The sequence below is a fragment of the Ornithodoros turicata genome, chromosome 8, assembly GCF_037126465.1.
Source record: "Ornithodoros turicata isolate Travis chromosome 8, ASM3712646v1, whole genome shotgun sequence".
NCBI lineage: Eukaryota > Metazoa > Arthropoda > Arachnida > Ixodida > Argasidae > Ornithodoros > Ornithodoros turicata.
This window is the reverse complement of record NC_088208.1, coordinates 18,786,907-18,803,142: the sequence shown is the minus strand read 5'-3', so window position 1 is coordinate 18,803,142 and position 16,236 is coordinate 18,786,907. Positions and strand designations below refer to the sequence as shown.

Below are 16,236 nucleotides of genomic sequence, written 5' to 3'. Positions count from 1 at the left end.
CCCAGGTTCGATTCCTGGTGTGAGCACCTCTTTGTTGTTGTTTGAATAGTCCTCTACCCGAGATACGTCATCATGACGTTGGTAGACAGACTGAAACTGAAACAAATTGGAAGTGGAGGGCTGGGTTCCAGGAATGGGCACTTGTTCGCTGCATCCTATTGAAAGAAAAGTAGGACCGAAGGTCGGGATCCCCTCAAGAGTGGGGCTTTCGGGCGCGGCCTTGTTCGCCTCTAGCTTCGAGCGTATAGTTCAGCTCTACCAAATTGGTGGCGCTGTCGAACACTATGACGTCATTTATTTACAAACAGGGAGAGGTCTATTGTTGGGCATAAAGGAAAACGATCTAAGCGTGTTGCTTACAAGCAGGGAGAGCTGCGTTCGTGGAGCTTGCAAGTTCGTCTTTCGTCGTGGAAAGCACTCACCGCAACACACCAACACTCCTAGCCAACTACGTATTATCCCAAACGACAATCGATCTCTGTCGTTATCGGCTGAAAACGGGATATGTGCGACGACATTTTGCACTTTAGTGCCCCTATAAACATTTTATATGTGCTTCGTCCTTCTTCGTTTAATACAAGTTTCGATAAACTTTATGAAAAACGAAAACCGCGCAACCTGGCTGCAATTTCTAAAATCGCATGTAGATGAAAGCTCTTTAGCGTGATTGGTACGTATAATATACAGAAGGAAATCTGCGTGGCTCTGCGGGAACAGCCCTGCTGATGACGGATACACCAGCCGAGTGAGTGACCACGGGATTTCGTCGTGATGATGATAAGTTGATAACACAGTCTTTACCGCGGGGTCTTTGGGTTAGTTGTTACTTTGGTGTTTTGAGTTAGTTGTTTTCCAAATATTTTTCCTCGGGAGACGACAAGGGTTGGAACGACATTGGTATGCAAAACCCACAGCACGCGTCAAGATGCAACTCATTATAACCTGAATATTCTGATAACAACTCCAAACCCTGAGAACACGATTTTGGGATCGCGCGATCGCATTTTGATGTGGAATCATCTGGTGTTAAAAAAGAAAAAAAGAAAAAACATGGCAGTGCCTTTGCTCGCACAAACCAAATCTGCAAATGCAAACTGCATTCTACTGACGCTCCTCTCGTGATTCGATCGGAAAGACAAACCAGCTGCACATGGGATTAAATTGATCTGTACAGTAAACTATCCTTACAACGAAGTCAACAGGACCGGAAAAGAATTCGGGATAAGGAGCAATTCGATAAAAGCGGAAGTGCCACAAAGAAAGTGACAATAGACTCCCAAGCGCGCGGAAACGCAGCAGGAGCCCTAAAGAAAAAAAAAAAAAAAGAACAATCAAGGAAGCAAACAAACCGTGGTAGGGAAGACCTTGGCAGCGTTTTAGTTGATATAGAAAGAGAGAGAGGGAGAAAACAGAGATAGGCCTGATCTCTCATATTGACTTTCACCGGCTCGTCCTTCGCGCTACGCGGAACAAGCTGGTAGGACACTTCGAATAATCGCGTTCGAAACACACGGATTTCGGTCGGGACATCGCGAGCCTTCAAATAAAGCGATAATTCGAAAAAAGAGCGATTTCGTTATAATGAGGCATTACTGTATTCTGCACGGTTGTGATAACTTTTCTCGGCGCGGTTCAAATGGCGAAGTCGCCTCGTGCTTGGTAGGCGTTACAGTAGCGTTTAGTGTCATTTTCATGGAGTGCGCTCCAGCCAAGCGAATGTCACTTTCACTACGTGCTTGCTACACGGCTTAAGTAAGCGTCAATTAAGCGATGATCGCAATTACGATGGATAAGAATAAACGGCGGCAAACTTTTTAGTTCTGCACCACAAGACCTTACTGAGCATGTTTTTCTTTGATTTAGAAACGCTTCGTGCAAATCTTCTTCCAACATAAAAGAAATTGGCCTCAAACATGTACCACAACAAAAAAATATATAAAGAAAATTTATTACATTAACCTGATGATATGTACAAAAATGGGTGCCGCCGAATCGCCGAGAGACTGTGAAGTTTTCACAGGTCGTTAACCAGAGTAATGACATGTATGTTCGACACAATGTCACACTGTACTGAAATCAAATAAACACGCTGTTGAAAACGCTTGTTTAAAGACATCGTGGTTTCGAGGCCCCCTCGCTTTTTCTCAGTATTTTTATCTGTACCAGAAAGCCTGATCCTAGTGAACTTTTTTGCTGAGTGTCACTAAAAGATGCCGTGTGACAGCACATTAGTGCATTAGTGACATTAGCGCAAATGTTTCTTGTTGAAACTACACACTGAAACTGACACTAAATTAGTCCGTGCGACAGAGGCATAACTTGTCCAGTGTCGTGGGAAGCTTGTATTTGCGATGTGGACGATGGCTGAAGTAGAGAATATCGCTGCAAACTTTTCATTTATCCCGAGGCTTGAGAAAGCATACAGATAAAATGGTTAAAAAGCAAGCGAGCTGGTGGCTAAGATCCATGACGAAAACCCGAGACTTATATCGGCCAAACGCCAAATATCGCCAAATATCGCCAAATATCGGCCAAACGAAACGTTGCTTGAATGACAGGCTCCGGGAGCACGCTTCGAAGGTAAAAAATGAGGACCAGTCGTCGGAATTGGCAAAGCATCTCAAAGTTTGCTTTAATTGTTCTCCCACATGGGAAGATACCTTTGTCAAGGCCAGGGAGTCCGACCTCAGTCGGAGGCTTTTGAGAGAAACGTTGTCAATTTTGGGGGCTGGGAACTGTGTCAGCAAAGCGTCTGTGACCTTCGGCCCTGCTTTGGCGAGCCTTTTGCACTGTCCCTCCTCCCCCACCTGATGTGTTAAAAGTGTGCGGTTGTCCATTAAACTTTAGCTGTGTTTGAGACTTTGTGTTGTGTCGTCTGTTTTTCGTCTTTTTCCCAGTCTCGGGTTTTCGTCATGGATTTGAGAAAGCAGGGTGTCCACAAACATCGTTAACGGATATCGCTGAATCTGTGGTGTCACCGAGAAAGAGCGTAGGTGACGGCAAAAAAAAAAAAAAAAAAAGACCGTGGTAATGCCGTATCTTCACAAACTAACAAACAACCTAAAGAGAGTAGGTAGTTTGTATGGCGCAAAGTTTCTAGTTAAGGTGGACACGGTGTGTAAACGCACGGGTGAAAGAAGATACAGAGCTGAGTGGTTGGTCAAGCAGGAAAATAAGTTTGTGCAATGTCGCTGCAGGGCTGTGTACAACATCCCTCTCACTTGTAACAGGGTGTACATTGGTCAGACGTAGAGGCGTGTAAACACACGGCTTAGCGAACACGCGGCCCCTCTCAACGGCACTCCAAGCGGGCGCCTTGCTGTGCATGTTGACAGGTATACATGTACAGTGCCATGTTTGACAAAACTGTAATATTGGGACGCTATCGCAATTGCACTCAGCGTGAAATCCTGTGAATGTATCACACACACACACACAAAAAAAAGAAAGAAGAGACGATGATGAGATGGGGCTGATGCCGGCCAGCAGGCTGGGCGCTGCCCCAGTGCCATGTGTAGATAGTGAGAGATGATGATGGAGATGAAGATGAGGATTCAGGTGATAAAAGCAGGGTGGAGAGGCCTGTTGATGACAGGAAATCCCAAAGGTGACGGAGACCTTGGTACATATGAACGCTACTGGACCATGTGCCCAGCACCTCGCCTACGGTGAAGGGGCGGTGGTCGATTGCACGCATTCCGTGCTGCAAGATCTCGCGCTCCCGCTGGTAGTCAGGGCAGTTCGTAAGTAGGTGGTACAGGTCAGCGCGCACATCGCATGATGCACAAAGGTCCGATGGCGCACGGCCGAGGCGCTGCCTTATAACTGGGGTAAATGCAACGTTCAGCCGCATATACGGTGAAGAAGAGATGCGTAGTGTCGCGGAAGGCGATGACGAAGCGACGGAGAGGGAGACGGATCCACTGCGTGGAGCAGAGAGTAGGGTGTCATGTCATGCAGTCGCTGTGACACACGCAGCGTATCACATTAACTAAGCAGGAAGCGATAAGAGCGTAAGTTCATCTTCTTTGACACTTTTTGGCTGAAGATACAGCATACCTGTGATTGACGGGTGTGTAACCGGCCCTTGATCACGTGGGTCTACAGGATGGGTGAGCTGCGACTGCGAGTTTTTTTTTCTTCTTGTTGTTGTTCATTAAATAAGTTGGAAGTTCGGCGCGGTGTTGTTTGTCTCTTCGGTGTGGCATTGTTGGCCGGTATATTCTCCAGTACGAACATGCCATTAAGGTAGAGTTAAAGCAGTTTAGTTTTGCCTGCTAAAACTTATGGAGACGATGCAGAAGAACGTGCGTAGAGCCATACAGTACGCAACATGTCAACCTCTCGACGAACGTTGGATCGGTCCGTGTGCCAGCGGGACAGTGTCGATGGTGCTAGAAATGTTCGATGGCCGTTGCCTTCAATGATCGTTCACGTATAAAGTTAAAATTCGAGCGGGTTGGTGATCCATTCTAAAAACGATAAAAAAAATCCAGTGCAATGGAACAACGAAAGGAACAAAAAACGAACGAATTTTAACTATTTCAGCATATGTCTTGTACGTCGGACTCACCAATTTCTTCTCTGTCTACATGGGACAGTACGTATGGCGCAGTGCTGTGTTTGTTTCGTTTTTTGTCCCTTTCGCTGTCTCCTTGCTCCGGTTTTTTTATCGTTTTTAGAATCCTTCAGATACCCGCGTGATAGCGGTGTTACTGTCTTCCCGAGGCGTCTATCTAAGCGAACCCGATTCACATGCACAGCACAGTATAGTGTATGGTGGTATGGTGTTTTGTGTCTTTTGATTAAATATAGAGTTGTGAGTAGCGCAAGTGGTGTCGTCTTCTTTTGTCCGTGTTTTCTGTGCGCTTTTCTACCATGCAGTATCCTTACCAACTAGCCCAACGTTGTTTGTTGGTTACAGTATAGTGTGGTACAGCCACAGTGAGACAGATTCAGGGACGTCCCACTGTGTCCAGGATGCCAAGATCAGTGGAATCATTGCTCCACCGGTTCCGGCTGAACGTTTCCCATTCCTATACATCCTATAGGGTTAACTTCCTCACCACACAGCGATCTTCGTAGAGTGCCAGAGGATATGGAACAGGTACTGCTGAGCTGTGAGTGACCCGCGGCGCGTCGTGAACTCTTGTGCGAACTCTTGTGAAGACTGTTGTGAAGACTGTTGTGCAATGCATATCCTTCAAGAATCGTGCTAGAGGAATCTGTAACGAGGGAGGGCTTTTTTTTCTCTTTTTTTTTTCTTTTTTACTAGGGGATTGTTCGTGTAACGGGGGTGCTGAGAAAATCCCTGTGCTGGAGTGCGCGGTCCAATGTAGGATTGTGCTAACCTCCCTCCCTTTTTCAAACCAAACCAACCGTCACACTCTCTATCACAACAACAGTGTTACGTCTCTCGAGGGGAGACACTATGGTCGTAGACACTGTGACACTACCACTACCGGACACTACCTGCTCGCCTGGAGTAGCGGTTAGGATGATAGGCTTCCACGCCGGGAGTGGGAGGTTTACGCGTGTTCGAATCCCCGCACCGGCTTTGCTGTCTGAGGTTTTCCCCTGGGTTTTTCGGCAGACTTTCCAGACGAATGTCGGCGCCGTTCCCCCTGAAGTCGGCCCGGGACGCATACTAACCCCGCTGTCCCCCACTCCTTCCTACTGTCTTCTCACCATCTGTCCACTTCTGTACGTGACTCACAGCCACAGTTGCTTTGTGGCGCTAACACGAAAATAGAATATAGAGCTTAAAATAAAATAGATTGCATGATCGCTTCTCCTGAGTGCCCCATGTTGGTGCAGTGAAAGCACGCTTTACAGGAACACAGGAAGACAGGCTTACAGGAAATGCATAATGTAAAAACCCCGAGACTAGGGAACACGAAGGGACAGACACAACACGAAGTCTCAAACACAGCTGAAAATTTTACTTCACAAACAAGAAATCTATGCAAACAGAAGGGAAGGGAACACCAGTTTAAAGTAAAATTTCGAGACTTCGTGTTGTGTCTGTCCCTTCGTGTTCCCTAGTCTCGGGGTTTTTAGATTATGCATCATCTTCACCAGCTCGCTTGCTTCCTAGCCATTTTTTTCATTTACAGGAAATGCCGCGAACAGATTGCGGACGGACAAACGCTTTGGCTGCGTTTTCTTACGTTCCTTTTCATCTTTCATTCAATCAAAGTATCCATCGGCTGGGGTAACAACGTATGCCTTACGTCCGTAACATGTCCCGAGAGTAGCTCCTGGTGCCCAGCGGGTATTTTCGCCCAGTGAGGGTGACCACCAACCGGTTTCCAACATGGCGGTTGCAGCACTTGTAGCCGACGGCAAATGTTTTCGCAATAGTTGCGCTTATAAACGCTTGTATTATGTAGGCCGAACTCTTTAGCGAGTAGCAACGACGGTGACATGATGGTAACAAGGATCTCGATTGCATTGTACGTCTCAATATACGGGGTGTCTCAGTTAAAACCCCGGGCTAAATAATTCCCGAACAAGTGCACCAATCGAAGAACTTTCTTTTTAACAAGTATCTGTTCGATACCGCCTACAATCTGCGCAGCGTGTGAATGAGTTGGAGCCGCTCATTATTTAAATAAAAATTCGAATGAGTTTCGCGAAAAAACATATAACTTCTAAAGCAGGGCGCCGTCGGCATTAAAATGGGTATTAACCCTTTTGGGACCTTCAGTGGACGACTTTTAGAGAAAAATCTGCCACCGAAGCCGGTCATTTGTTGCAGTAATTAATTGGTTTCGGTTTACATATTTTTGTCGCGGCTGGTCGCGGTGAAGCGCGAAAGAACGCTGTTCCACTCTCATGTCCACCAATGAATTACACCAATAAATTACGTCCTTTTGCACTTCGCCGCTACCAGCCGCGACGCAAATCGAAACGATCGAAATAACGAAGACGAAAACGATGCATCGTTTTCGTCTTCGTTATTTCGATCGCTGCTTATCATCATTACTATTATTTCCTGCATATCATTACTATTCTGGACGCTGGCTGTTTTCTTCACTTTCCTCTGCTGCACCCACCATCTCCGAAAAAAGAAAAAAAAAAAAAGACGCTCGCCTCATTACTTACTCGATGAGAGTTTAACATACGTTACCAAACCTAGAGTCACTATATAGGGGTACAGAGTATCGCATTCCTTTTCCTCGCCAGAGCCGCCGTTCGGTGTCCTCGATTGGGCCGATCATGTCACATGGTTCCAACCACGTGGTGCAACCCTGTCACGTGATCTACCCAACTCGGGAGTAAATTTATAGGAACGCACTGGGTAACCCTCCGGCAACGTTCGGCTGACGAAAGTTGAGTTTTCGGCCGCGTGCTATGAAGTCAGTTGCGCCATTTTTCGGCCAGCGAGTGTCACACTCGGGTTACACTGGGTTGGATAAAGAAACGCGTTTCGCAAACTTCAATCTTTGCGTTAAAAGTTCATTAAAGCGCGAAATTGTTTTTTTTTCTCGCGCAATGAAATATCGCGTTACCTTGACATAGAAATAAAAGGAACATGATTAGTCCGTTGCGTCGTTCGGAATTGATGTGCCAGTCAAGCTAAGCCTACCTTTCATTCCACCGGGAGAAATTTTTGGGCTTTAGTGTCCCTTTGTGTCAACGTGGCACCTCACAAGAGTTCTGCTGTTCTGTGGACATTGCGTGAGGTGGGCGTCGGGGACTGAAAGTCACTTCAATTAGGGGGTGTTGAGCTGTTAGCTCATCCGTCGCATTTCGTCTTGGAGTTCGTGTGTACGTCTCTTTTGAAACTGGCAATTCTTGAGGACAGGTAAATAAAGGCGAGACGCAAAGGGAAGAAAGTGGGAATCATGTGATGAATACTGTGAAGAGGGGTAAGGAGAGATCATTTTTTTATAAGAGCTCTTAACCGAGTTAGGGAGCCTTTATATTAGAGTGAGGAGCGATGGTTATTGATGGTAAGGTGTGAAAGAGGAAATCTTTTCAGTGTGAACAAATAAAATAAAACGAAGAGGACAGAGTTCTCCGGAGTTGTTTGGTAAGGGAATGAATGCCAGCGTGCTCTTTCATGCTCTTTCATGCTCTTTCTAAACATAATCTTTTGCGAAGTGTTGTCGTAATCGGTGGTAAACGCTAAAGCCACGGTTGGGTTCGTTCAGCGGGAGGCCCTCGATATTCGCGCTTGCGAAATCACCAATCTCAAAATTCTCGAAACAAGGAAAATCAAGGACAGTGCTCGATTGGTTCATAAGATGATATGCCGTGTTTAAAAACGCGACATCGCTATTTAAATACTCAAATTCGCGTGTTTTCCACGTCCGCCCAGCGAACGGAAGCGCCAGTTGAGCAGACGTTAGGCTTAGCAGGGCAAACACGACGGAGCAGCATGTCGGTGAGTTTTTTATTAGGTTAGTCCGAGTTCGGTGTTCGCATTTTGATGTCCAGGTTAGTCTAAGTTCGCCGTTGGCAAGTTTCCCGCGCGCCTCTGTGCATTTTATTGTCAGATAACATTTATTTATATAGTAGTTTATTTTGCAACGGGGATTTCGATCGCTTTATTTCGAGGCACACCCCGTGCAGCTTAAACGTCAGTGTCGTACAGGGTAGCGCCCTCTGTTCCCTACTGTACCGCTACTCTGTTCTCTAGAGTGGAGTATAGCAGTCCCGTCACATTCTAAACTGACAGCGAAAAAAATATCTTCGTTAAAATTCGTGTAGCGTAATGTTCCTTTTCCGCTAAAAAATAATAATAAAAAATGGACGAAGAGGAATAGATGGCGAGACGGAGAGTGCGTATAATATAACTTCGTGTGTTAAAACAGAAACTTGGCCGAGCTGGTGATGGATACTATATGTATACGGAACATAAGTGCAACGGAACACACACGTGCACGAGACAAAGGCGTGCCATTGTCTCGTACAGGCCTATCTGACGTTGCGCTTATGTTCATCTATGTAATATAATTTTTACTGCATGTGTACAATACATTATAATTGTTTGGTGAAAATATGTGATTTGGGTTGGGTGTGTTTTGCTCGCTATAGCCCGGCTAGCGTGATGAAATGTGACGTAACAAACACGCGTAGTGAAGTCGAGAGAGGAAATTTCGCGCTTAATCTGAGGCTCACTGCCTCAGGACATAGTGGGATTTCCTAATCTCAGACTAAGTGCGCTTGTCTGTTTGTTTGTTTTCTGTTACTTTTACCAGTCATGGCCAGTAGTTAACTACATGTAGTTAAACTACTAGTTAAACTACCTCATTGTAGTTAAAAAGTAGTTATCAACTACTTGCAGAAATGTAGTGGCAACTACTAGTTAAACTACTATTTCGAGTAGGTAACTACAGTAGTTAGGTTACTGCAGGCACCAACTACTTCCGATTTTACCGCAAGCTTTACGGCACGATTGTGCTTCCGACTTTTACCTTGAGCTACTTGTTTGATGAGAACGGAGGTGCAGAGCAATTGTGCCGTGCATGTGTACTAAATCTTCACTTTTATCGCTGCTTGTGATTCATATTGAGATGTCCAAGAACACTATAGAATGGGATTGGTGTTGATGGACAACGTTAAGTAGTTATAGATGTAGTTAAAATACATTGCAGTAGTTAAAAAAGTAGTTTTAACTACCTCCCCGGAAAAGTAGTTGAACTACTAGTTAAACTACTCCACCGCGAAGTAGTTAGTAGTTATAGTTAAACTACTGTAGAAGTAGTTAGCGGCCATCACTGGCTTTTACACACAGACAAACAGACTGTCACAGGTACGTTTAATACCCCCGAACTTCAAATCCTGAGTGTATTTCAGTGTGAAAGTGAAGATGAAATGCAGGGTCAACGTGTAATTGTTAGCCGCTTTTCAGGCTCAATTTGCTGACGAATGCCTCTCTTGCTTTCTTGTGCCATTTCAGCAGAGGTGGCCCGATGCCCGGCCGTGTGGGACAGCATCCACTGCTGGCCTCCCGTAGAAGCTGGGAAGGTCCTCACTTTCCCGTGCACGGCGGTTCTAGGACGGCTCAATTACAGTTCGCAGGATGGCCGCTGGGGTGCAGGTGCGTCACTGTTTTGCATTTCTCCCCGTGCCACTTGTGGTGAATTCCGCAGCTGATAATTCGTCAGCGCAGTTCAGTGTTACCGGTGTGGGTTCATTGTGGGAACGAACGAAAACGCGAATGAAACGCAACGCACGTTGTACTGAAGTGACATGTTTAACGCAGACGCCCCCAGAAGGTGTGAGCTCTTCAGCACTACAACGCCTGGTGAAATTCACTATTATGCATGCCAGCTTATCATTAACTTTTTTTTCGTGAAGTACTCACCAGACGGAATACCGTAAATAAACGTAAATACCGTTGACCTTAAAGTGCTAGGACCAAATAGGTTCTTTTTTTTTAAATACAGTTTTTGAAGACGTCATGTCAACAGCCTGCATTCGGTAAAGTAAAGTTGGTGAAAATGGGACGCACAGAATCCTGCTAGGCATCATCTACGAAATACATCCACGCCTTTAATGCAACTGCGAAGGACGCGAGTTGGACTGCGCAGAGGCATATATTTTGTTCGAGGCCATTCACCAACTCTCTTAAAAGTGATGGTGGTGGTGCTGCTGCTGCTGAAAGGGCTCGTCGTTGTCGGTCTCACATAGGTGGGCAACGTCACGACTGACGCCCTGGGGGAATGTGCGCCCTGGGCCGACTTCTAAGGGAACTGTGCCGACATATGTCTGAAAGCGTCTGAGCAAAATCCAGGAAATACCGCAGCCGGCACCGGAATTCGAACCAGGGTACCTCCCAGTCACGACGTCTCTTAAAAATAAACTTCACCGCATAGCACTTTCTTAGCCAACCATAATCGCGAATGACATCTTTCTCGCCCCTGATTTGTTGAAAACGGGAGGCGTACACACACCTTTTTTGTGCCAATTATGTACTGCATAAGCCGTGCAAAAAAGGCGTCGCATACCGTTTTCAACAAATCAGGAGCGAGAACGATGTCATTCGGGATGATGGTTGGCTAGGAGCGTGCTATGCAGTGAAGTTCATTTTTAAGTTTCATTTGCAGATGATATGCCCGCCATGAGTCGCCAGTGATTGTGATCAGTCTCCACTGAACATGTACACTTTCATCCTTGAAAAAAAAAAAAAAAAAAAACTTTGGCTTTTGCCGAAGTTGTTGGATTCTCACAAGTTGAGATGGACTGAATAAAGAACGTGTATTTGACGCCGTGAAAAGAGGAAGCCGAGTATTTTGTTCGTGTAGGACCTCTCCCCGGTCGCGGGTAACGTGAGAGGACACGAAGAAAAGAAAGGGAAAGGAAGAAACGGAAGAAGGCAATGTTTGCAGAACTCTAAAAACAAAGCTTTGCCGCATAGCACGCTGTGCGCCGGCCATTGCCACGAATGACACGGTTATCGCTTCTGATTCGAAAAAAGAGTGGGACGCACGCCATTTTGTGTCACTTTTCATATGGTATCCCAATTGACATAAAAAGGCGTACGCCCCCCCCCCCCCCCCCCACCCGTCATCTCTGTTCGAATCGGAAGCGATAGCCCTATCATTCGCGGTAATGGTTGGTGCAGGGCGTGCTATGCGGTGAAGCTCTGTTTTTAGAGTGTGGGATGGCTGTGTTTTCAGCGAAAGGCAGAAGAAACGAACACAATAAGAAAGCGTGGCCGCTATGCGAGAATCCCTACAAGACATCTACAGCCTAATAATAAATTAACATCTGTTATTTCTTATTAACATCTGTTATTTCTTATTATTAACATCTGTTATTTATTATTATTAATATCTGTTATATTTATTTCTATCATTAACAACTATTCACTCACTTGGTCAATACATCTTTCCCTGTTTGTAAACAAATGACGTCATAGTGTTCCACTGCGCCACCACTTTGGTAGAGTTGAACTACGCTCGAAGCTATAGGGCCGAACAAGGTCGCGCCCGAAAGCCAGGATCTACGATGGTCCTAGAAAGGGACGCGACCTTCGGTCCTACTTTTCTTTCAATAGGACGCAGCGAACAAGTGCCCATTCCCGGAACCCAGCCCTCCCCTTCCAATTTGTAATGTGAATGTAGCGCGAGCTAATTTTCTCGAATATACTTATTAACGAGTAACGTATAGTCTGGTTTCCCTACGAGGTAGCAATTAATGATATTTAGTAACTTTTATTCCTTAAATTCTAGAAGTCTGACAACTTCCAGACATAATGTGCTTAGACCCACCACTGCGCAGAATTAAACCGCTATCGCTGCTGATTTGAGGAGACACTGGGGCGTACGCCTTTCTGTAGTACTAGTTAACACGAATGCAAAGTGCCCCAAAGAGTTGTACGCATCCATTTAAAGAAGAGAAATTGTGAGCGACCATGATGATATCGTTCTCAAGGATGTCTATACCAGGAGCGTGTCATATGATGCGCTTTTCCGCAAGACAGCATGCCAATATAGTTACCCGAAAGTACCTTTTTTATTGTGCCTGATATGACCTGATATACCCCAGATTACGCACTGTCAAAGGCTATTCTGGGGTGAAGAGATTCTTAAGGTGCGTCCAAGTCTTGCCGATACCGGCATGACACCGAAGAATCACGGGATTACAGGGGACAGCTCCCAGGCTTTCCTGCCTTTTATCGATTCCCTCGGGCTTTCCGTCGGTGGCTCAGAAGTCGACATCATTGGTTGAAGTGTCACTGAGATAGCGACGGTCTTATTAAATACGTCGAGGAAGGAGAGTCCGGAAATCCTGTCACGTTCAATACTAAAGAGATTATTCCCGAAGTTTGGCTGTTAGCAGGCATCGCCTCAAGTTATACCGGGTGTTGAACGAAGGCCCCCTTGGCTGAATAATAGAAGGCCTGCTGTTCGCAAACAATCTACTTCACAACGACAGGTGTCGCGACCCGCCGTTGGCGAAACAAGTAAAGTGCTTTGGCAGCCGCCAACACCAACCCCCTATGAGAGCGGGAGAGATGGCGTTTTTGCAGTTGAGTTATACGGCGAGGCGGGCAACCTCTCCAACAGAGTACTATGTAACTTCAAGATGACTAATTACCCGAAATTCATTAACTTTTTTAATTATGCAATTTGATCTGATGTTTTTATTTACTCATGCAAAAAATACATGAATACTGAGGGCCTGGCAAAAAGCAGCAAAGCTGCTTGACAGAGGCCAAGCACCCCAGTGACAATGCGGCAGTTGCAATGGAGAGTTGCGGATGCACAGAAACAAGGAAAGCATAGAGGAGCACTACGTACAGAGAAAAGAAAGAAAGGAAAAAAAAGAAGAAATACAATGCAATAAAACAACACGATGCGCACAGCACAAACTACCTAACAGATATTCGACTAGAATGCACTATGAAAAAATAAAAAAATACATTGCAAGGACAACGATGCCATACCCAGATATAAGGATCATAACATTTGCGACATTATACATAAGTTAATATGTTCAATCTATTGTTTGGCCAGGAAGTAAGTTTTTAATTGATTCAGTGACACGGGGTTAGCCTCCAGGACCATGTTGGCTTGTCGGTTTCGATTTCGGTCGAAAACCAGATAGGCGAACGGGAGACAATCCTCGTTGATAAGCATTGTATCTTGTAAAAATCCGGAAACAAGCACACACGTGAAATATCCATAGCCGAATTGTGCCATGCAACTATGCTGAAACCAAAAGCACGTGTCATTCGCCAACGAAGTCTTATCTGAGCCACAAAGCGGTTGGGTAATGGACCTGTTTCGGCGGGCCAGGTGACGCGAGCGAGGAGCAACATGCACTGCCGTCTATGCCAAAGGGAATCTGGCGAAGCGTAAAAAAGAGGCTGGACCTGCCAATCAAATTCCACTCTTAGAAACAAGGGTGTGAAAAGGTGGCTAACATTTATAGTTTCCACCTAGGTCAACATAGCGTCTGATAAAGGGTGTAAAAGGGTGGTAAAAGCAATTACCATATATCCAAATAGCTACAAAAAGGCGTACGCCCCCCTTGCTCACCGAATCAGAAGCTGTAACCCTATCATTCGTATAGGTAGCAGGTAGAACTTTGCAACCTTCTTAGGCACAACATATGCGACAACTATTACCTCCTATAAAAGGTGTAACTGCTTCACCCTTTTTTCTGAGAGTGTGAGCGCTTTTTCATTGGCTGCTGTTTCATATGCGAGCCGCCATGACACTGAAATTTTCCTAAAAATGGCGGCGTTGCTTCGAATGCCGAAGCGTGATGATTTCATGACAAAAAGTTTTCTCAAATTACTACAATTTTATACCGTATGTATATATTCTGTTGCAATTATCTTGCAAATCCCCTTGCAATGACGCACAGGCGTCGATTCAGTCTTCTTATGTTTCATAGTTAAAATACGTATAATACCGGCAGCCTGTTCCAACAATCGGTTCTGCCTGCTAATCACTCTGCTGTCCTGCGTCTCCCCGACATGGCTCTCTCCATTCAGATGGCGCCGATAAAAGTGGACGCGAAATCCATTATGTTGGCACGTCGCCAGGGAATATCCTATTCAATCTAATCCAATCCAGTTTCCCGAAAATGTCGGCACCCAGGGAATACAGGTCACGACCTACTGCTATACTGGAGAGCTGGCCATCCGCAAAGCTCCCAGCACCGGGGTAGTAGTTCTGACAATCGCCGCTTGGCTATGGGATTTGGCGCTAGCTCGCACTATTCGTCACCACGTGACTTGCCGAAACCGCGGCAATGCATGGTGGGCTGTGTTGACGACGACGAAGCAGTAAGAGAGAGAATGGCGCGTGCTTAGCAACAGCCTGCGTAGCACTATGGTGAGCTATAGTAGCACGAAAGACGGTGGCAAGAGTGAATATAGTGTCATTCCCTCTCCCCAATAATGCTATGTGGCGCTTGCAGTGGCCACTACCGTAACTATCCTGTGACCCGGCTCTCCCATAGGCGATCGCCAGTTGTCCAGGTCTCTAGTACAGAGTAGGTCGTGATACTTGGGTGTTTACGTCGCGAGACAACTGAGATCATGAGCGGGTCGTGATACAGGTGATATATAGCTTGGATAGTCTGGGATTGATAGCGAACTGTATTTTGGCTCGTGATTGGCCAGAGAGGTCAAAAAGTGGGTGGAGCTCCGAGTATATTTGGCAGGTCCCAATAATGGCCGAACTCCCTTTGGCATACACAGCTCTGGCAACATCAGCACCGCAAAATATGCAACACGTGGTAGTTTAGCAGACGACGCGGCAATTTGAAATACATGGTCTCGAGTTGTTCGCACTTGGCAAGATGCACCGCTTTTTCTGTGGGTTTCCTACAGGTTTTGTAGCTTTCCTTGCCGCCATTATACTGCTTGTAAAACATCACGCAGAACCCGCTGATGAAACTCCTTACTGTTTGGGTCCGTGGCCGCTTGGGCCCGAAATGGCGCTGTGCAAACTTTGCCGCAACAGAATCTGAGAGGGTTTACACGTTAGGTGCGTCAGCTTATTTGTGTGGCAATATGCTGATCTGCATAGCTATCCGGCTGATCTGCATAGCAAAATTCGGCGATTGATTGGACGATTTCAGCGCACGTGGTCGTTTCAGGGATTAAAAAAATGTATAAGTGGCTTTCAAACATGGTTGTCTCCCATTCTCCTATGGCGCTTTTGCACGAAAACTCTTGATTAAAGGGTTAATTAGTGAATTTTAAGTAATTAGACGTCGTGTAGTTGCATACTTTCTTCGAGAGGATGACCGCGTGGCCATACAACTCAACTGCAGAAGCGACATCTATGATGCTCTCATATTTTTATAAAAATTCTCTAAACGGCACAAAAAAAAAACTGTTCAGTACTTACTATAGGAACAATGATGTGATGCAAATAATACGTACAGCACGTTTTGAAGCAAAAACATGCTCTCATTTCAGCTAGAAAGACAATGTACATCGATAGGTAACATCAGTGTCATGTAACATGCGCTAGTTGTGCGGCATCGTTTGATCAATATTGTCTATTTTGTGAGGGAGCGCATCCAGATTTCGCATGCTTATCGCCGAAAGAAGAAGGCATGCGGTTACTTCCTGCTTCTGTTCTACTTCCTGTCTTCTTTTCCATTGTCTAGCACAGGTTAATCATTTATAATAATTGGCGCTATTACTTGATAGCTTTAGATGAGGCATGAGGGAACTGAAGCTCGAATGGGTGATAAATTCGCTATGGGTAGTTGTCCTGCTTGTTGACAACACTCTTTGACAGTGTGGTTGAC

General features: G+C 45.6%; 1 protein-coding gene across 1 annotated transcript in view; it reads left to right on the top strand.

Moving 5' to 3' along the window:
* The window catches only part of LOC135366026 (corticotropin-releasing factor receptor 1-like), a 248,136-nt gene that overhangs the window by 126,158 nt on the left and 105,742 nt on the right, over positions 1 to 16,236 (top strand). The window contains exon 2 of the mRNA XM_064598679.1: positions 9,914 to 10,051. Within this exon, the coding sequence (XP_064454749.1) occupies positions 9,914 to 10,051 (138 nt within the window). The remainder of the gene's footprint in view (positions 1 to 9,913; positions 10,052 to 16,236) is intronic.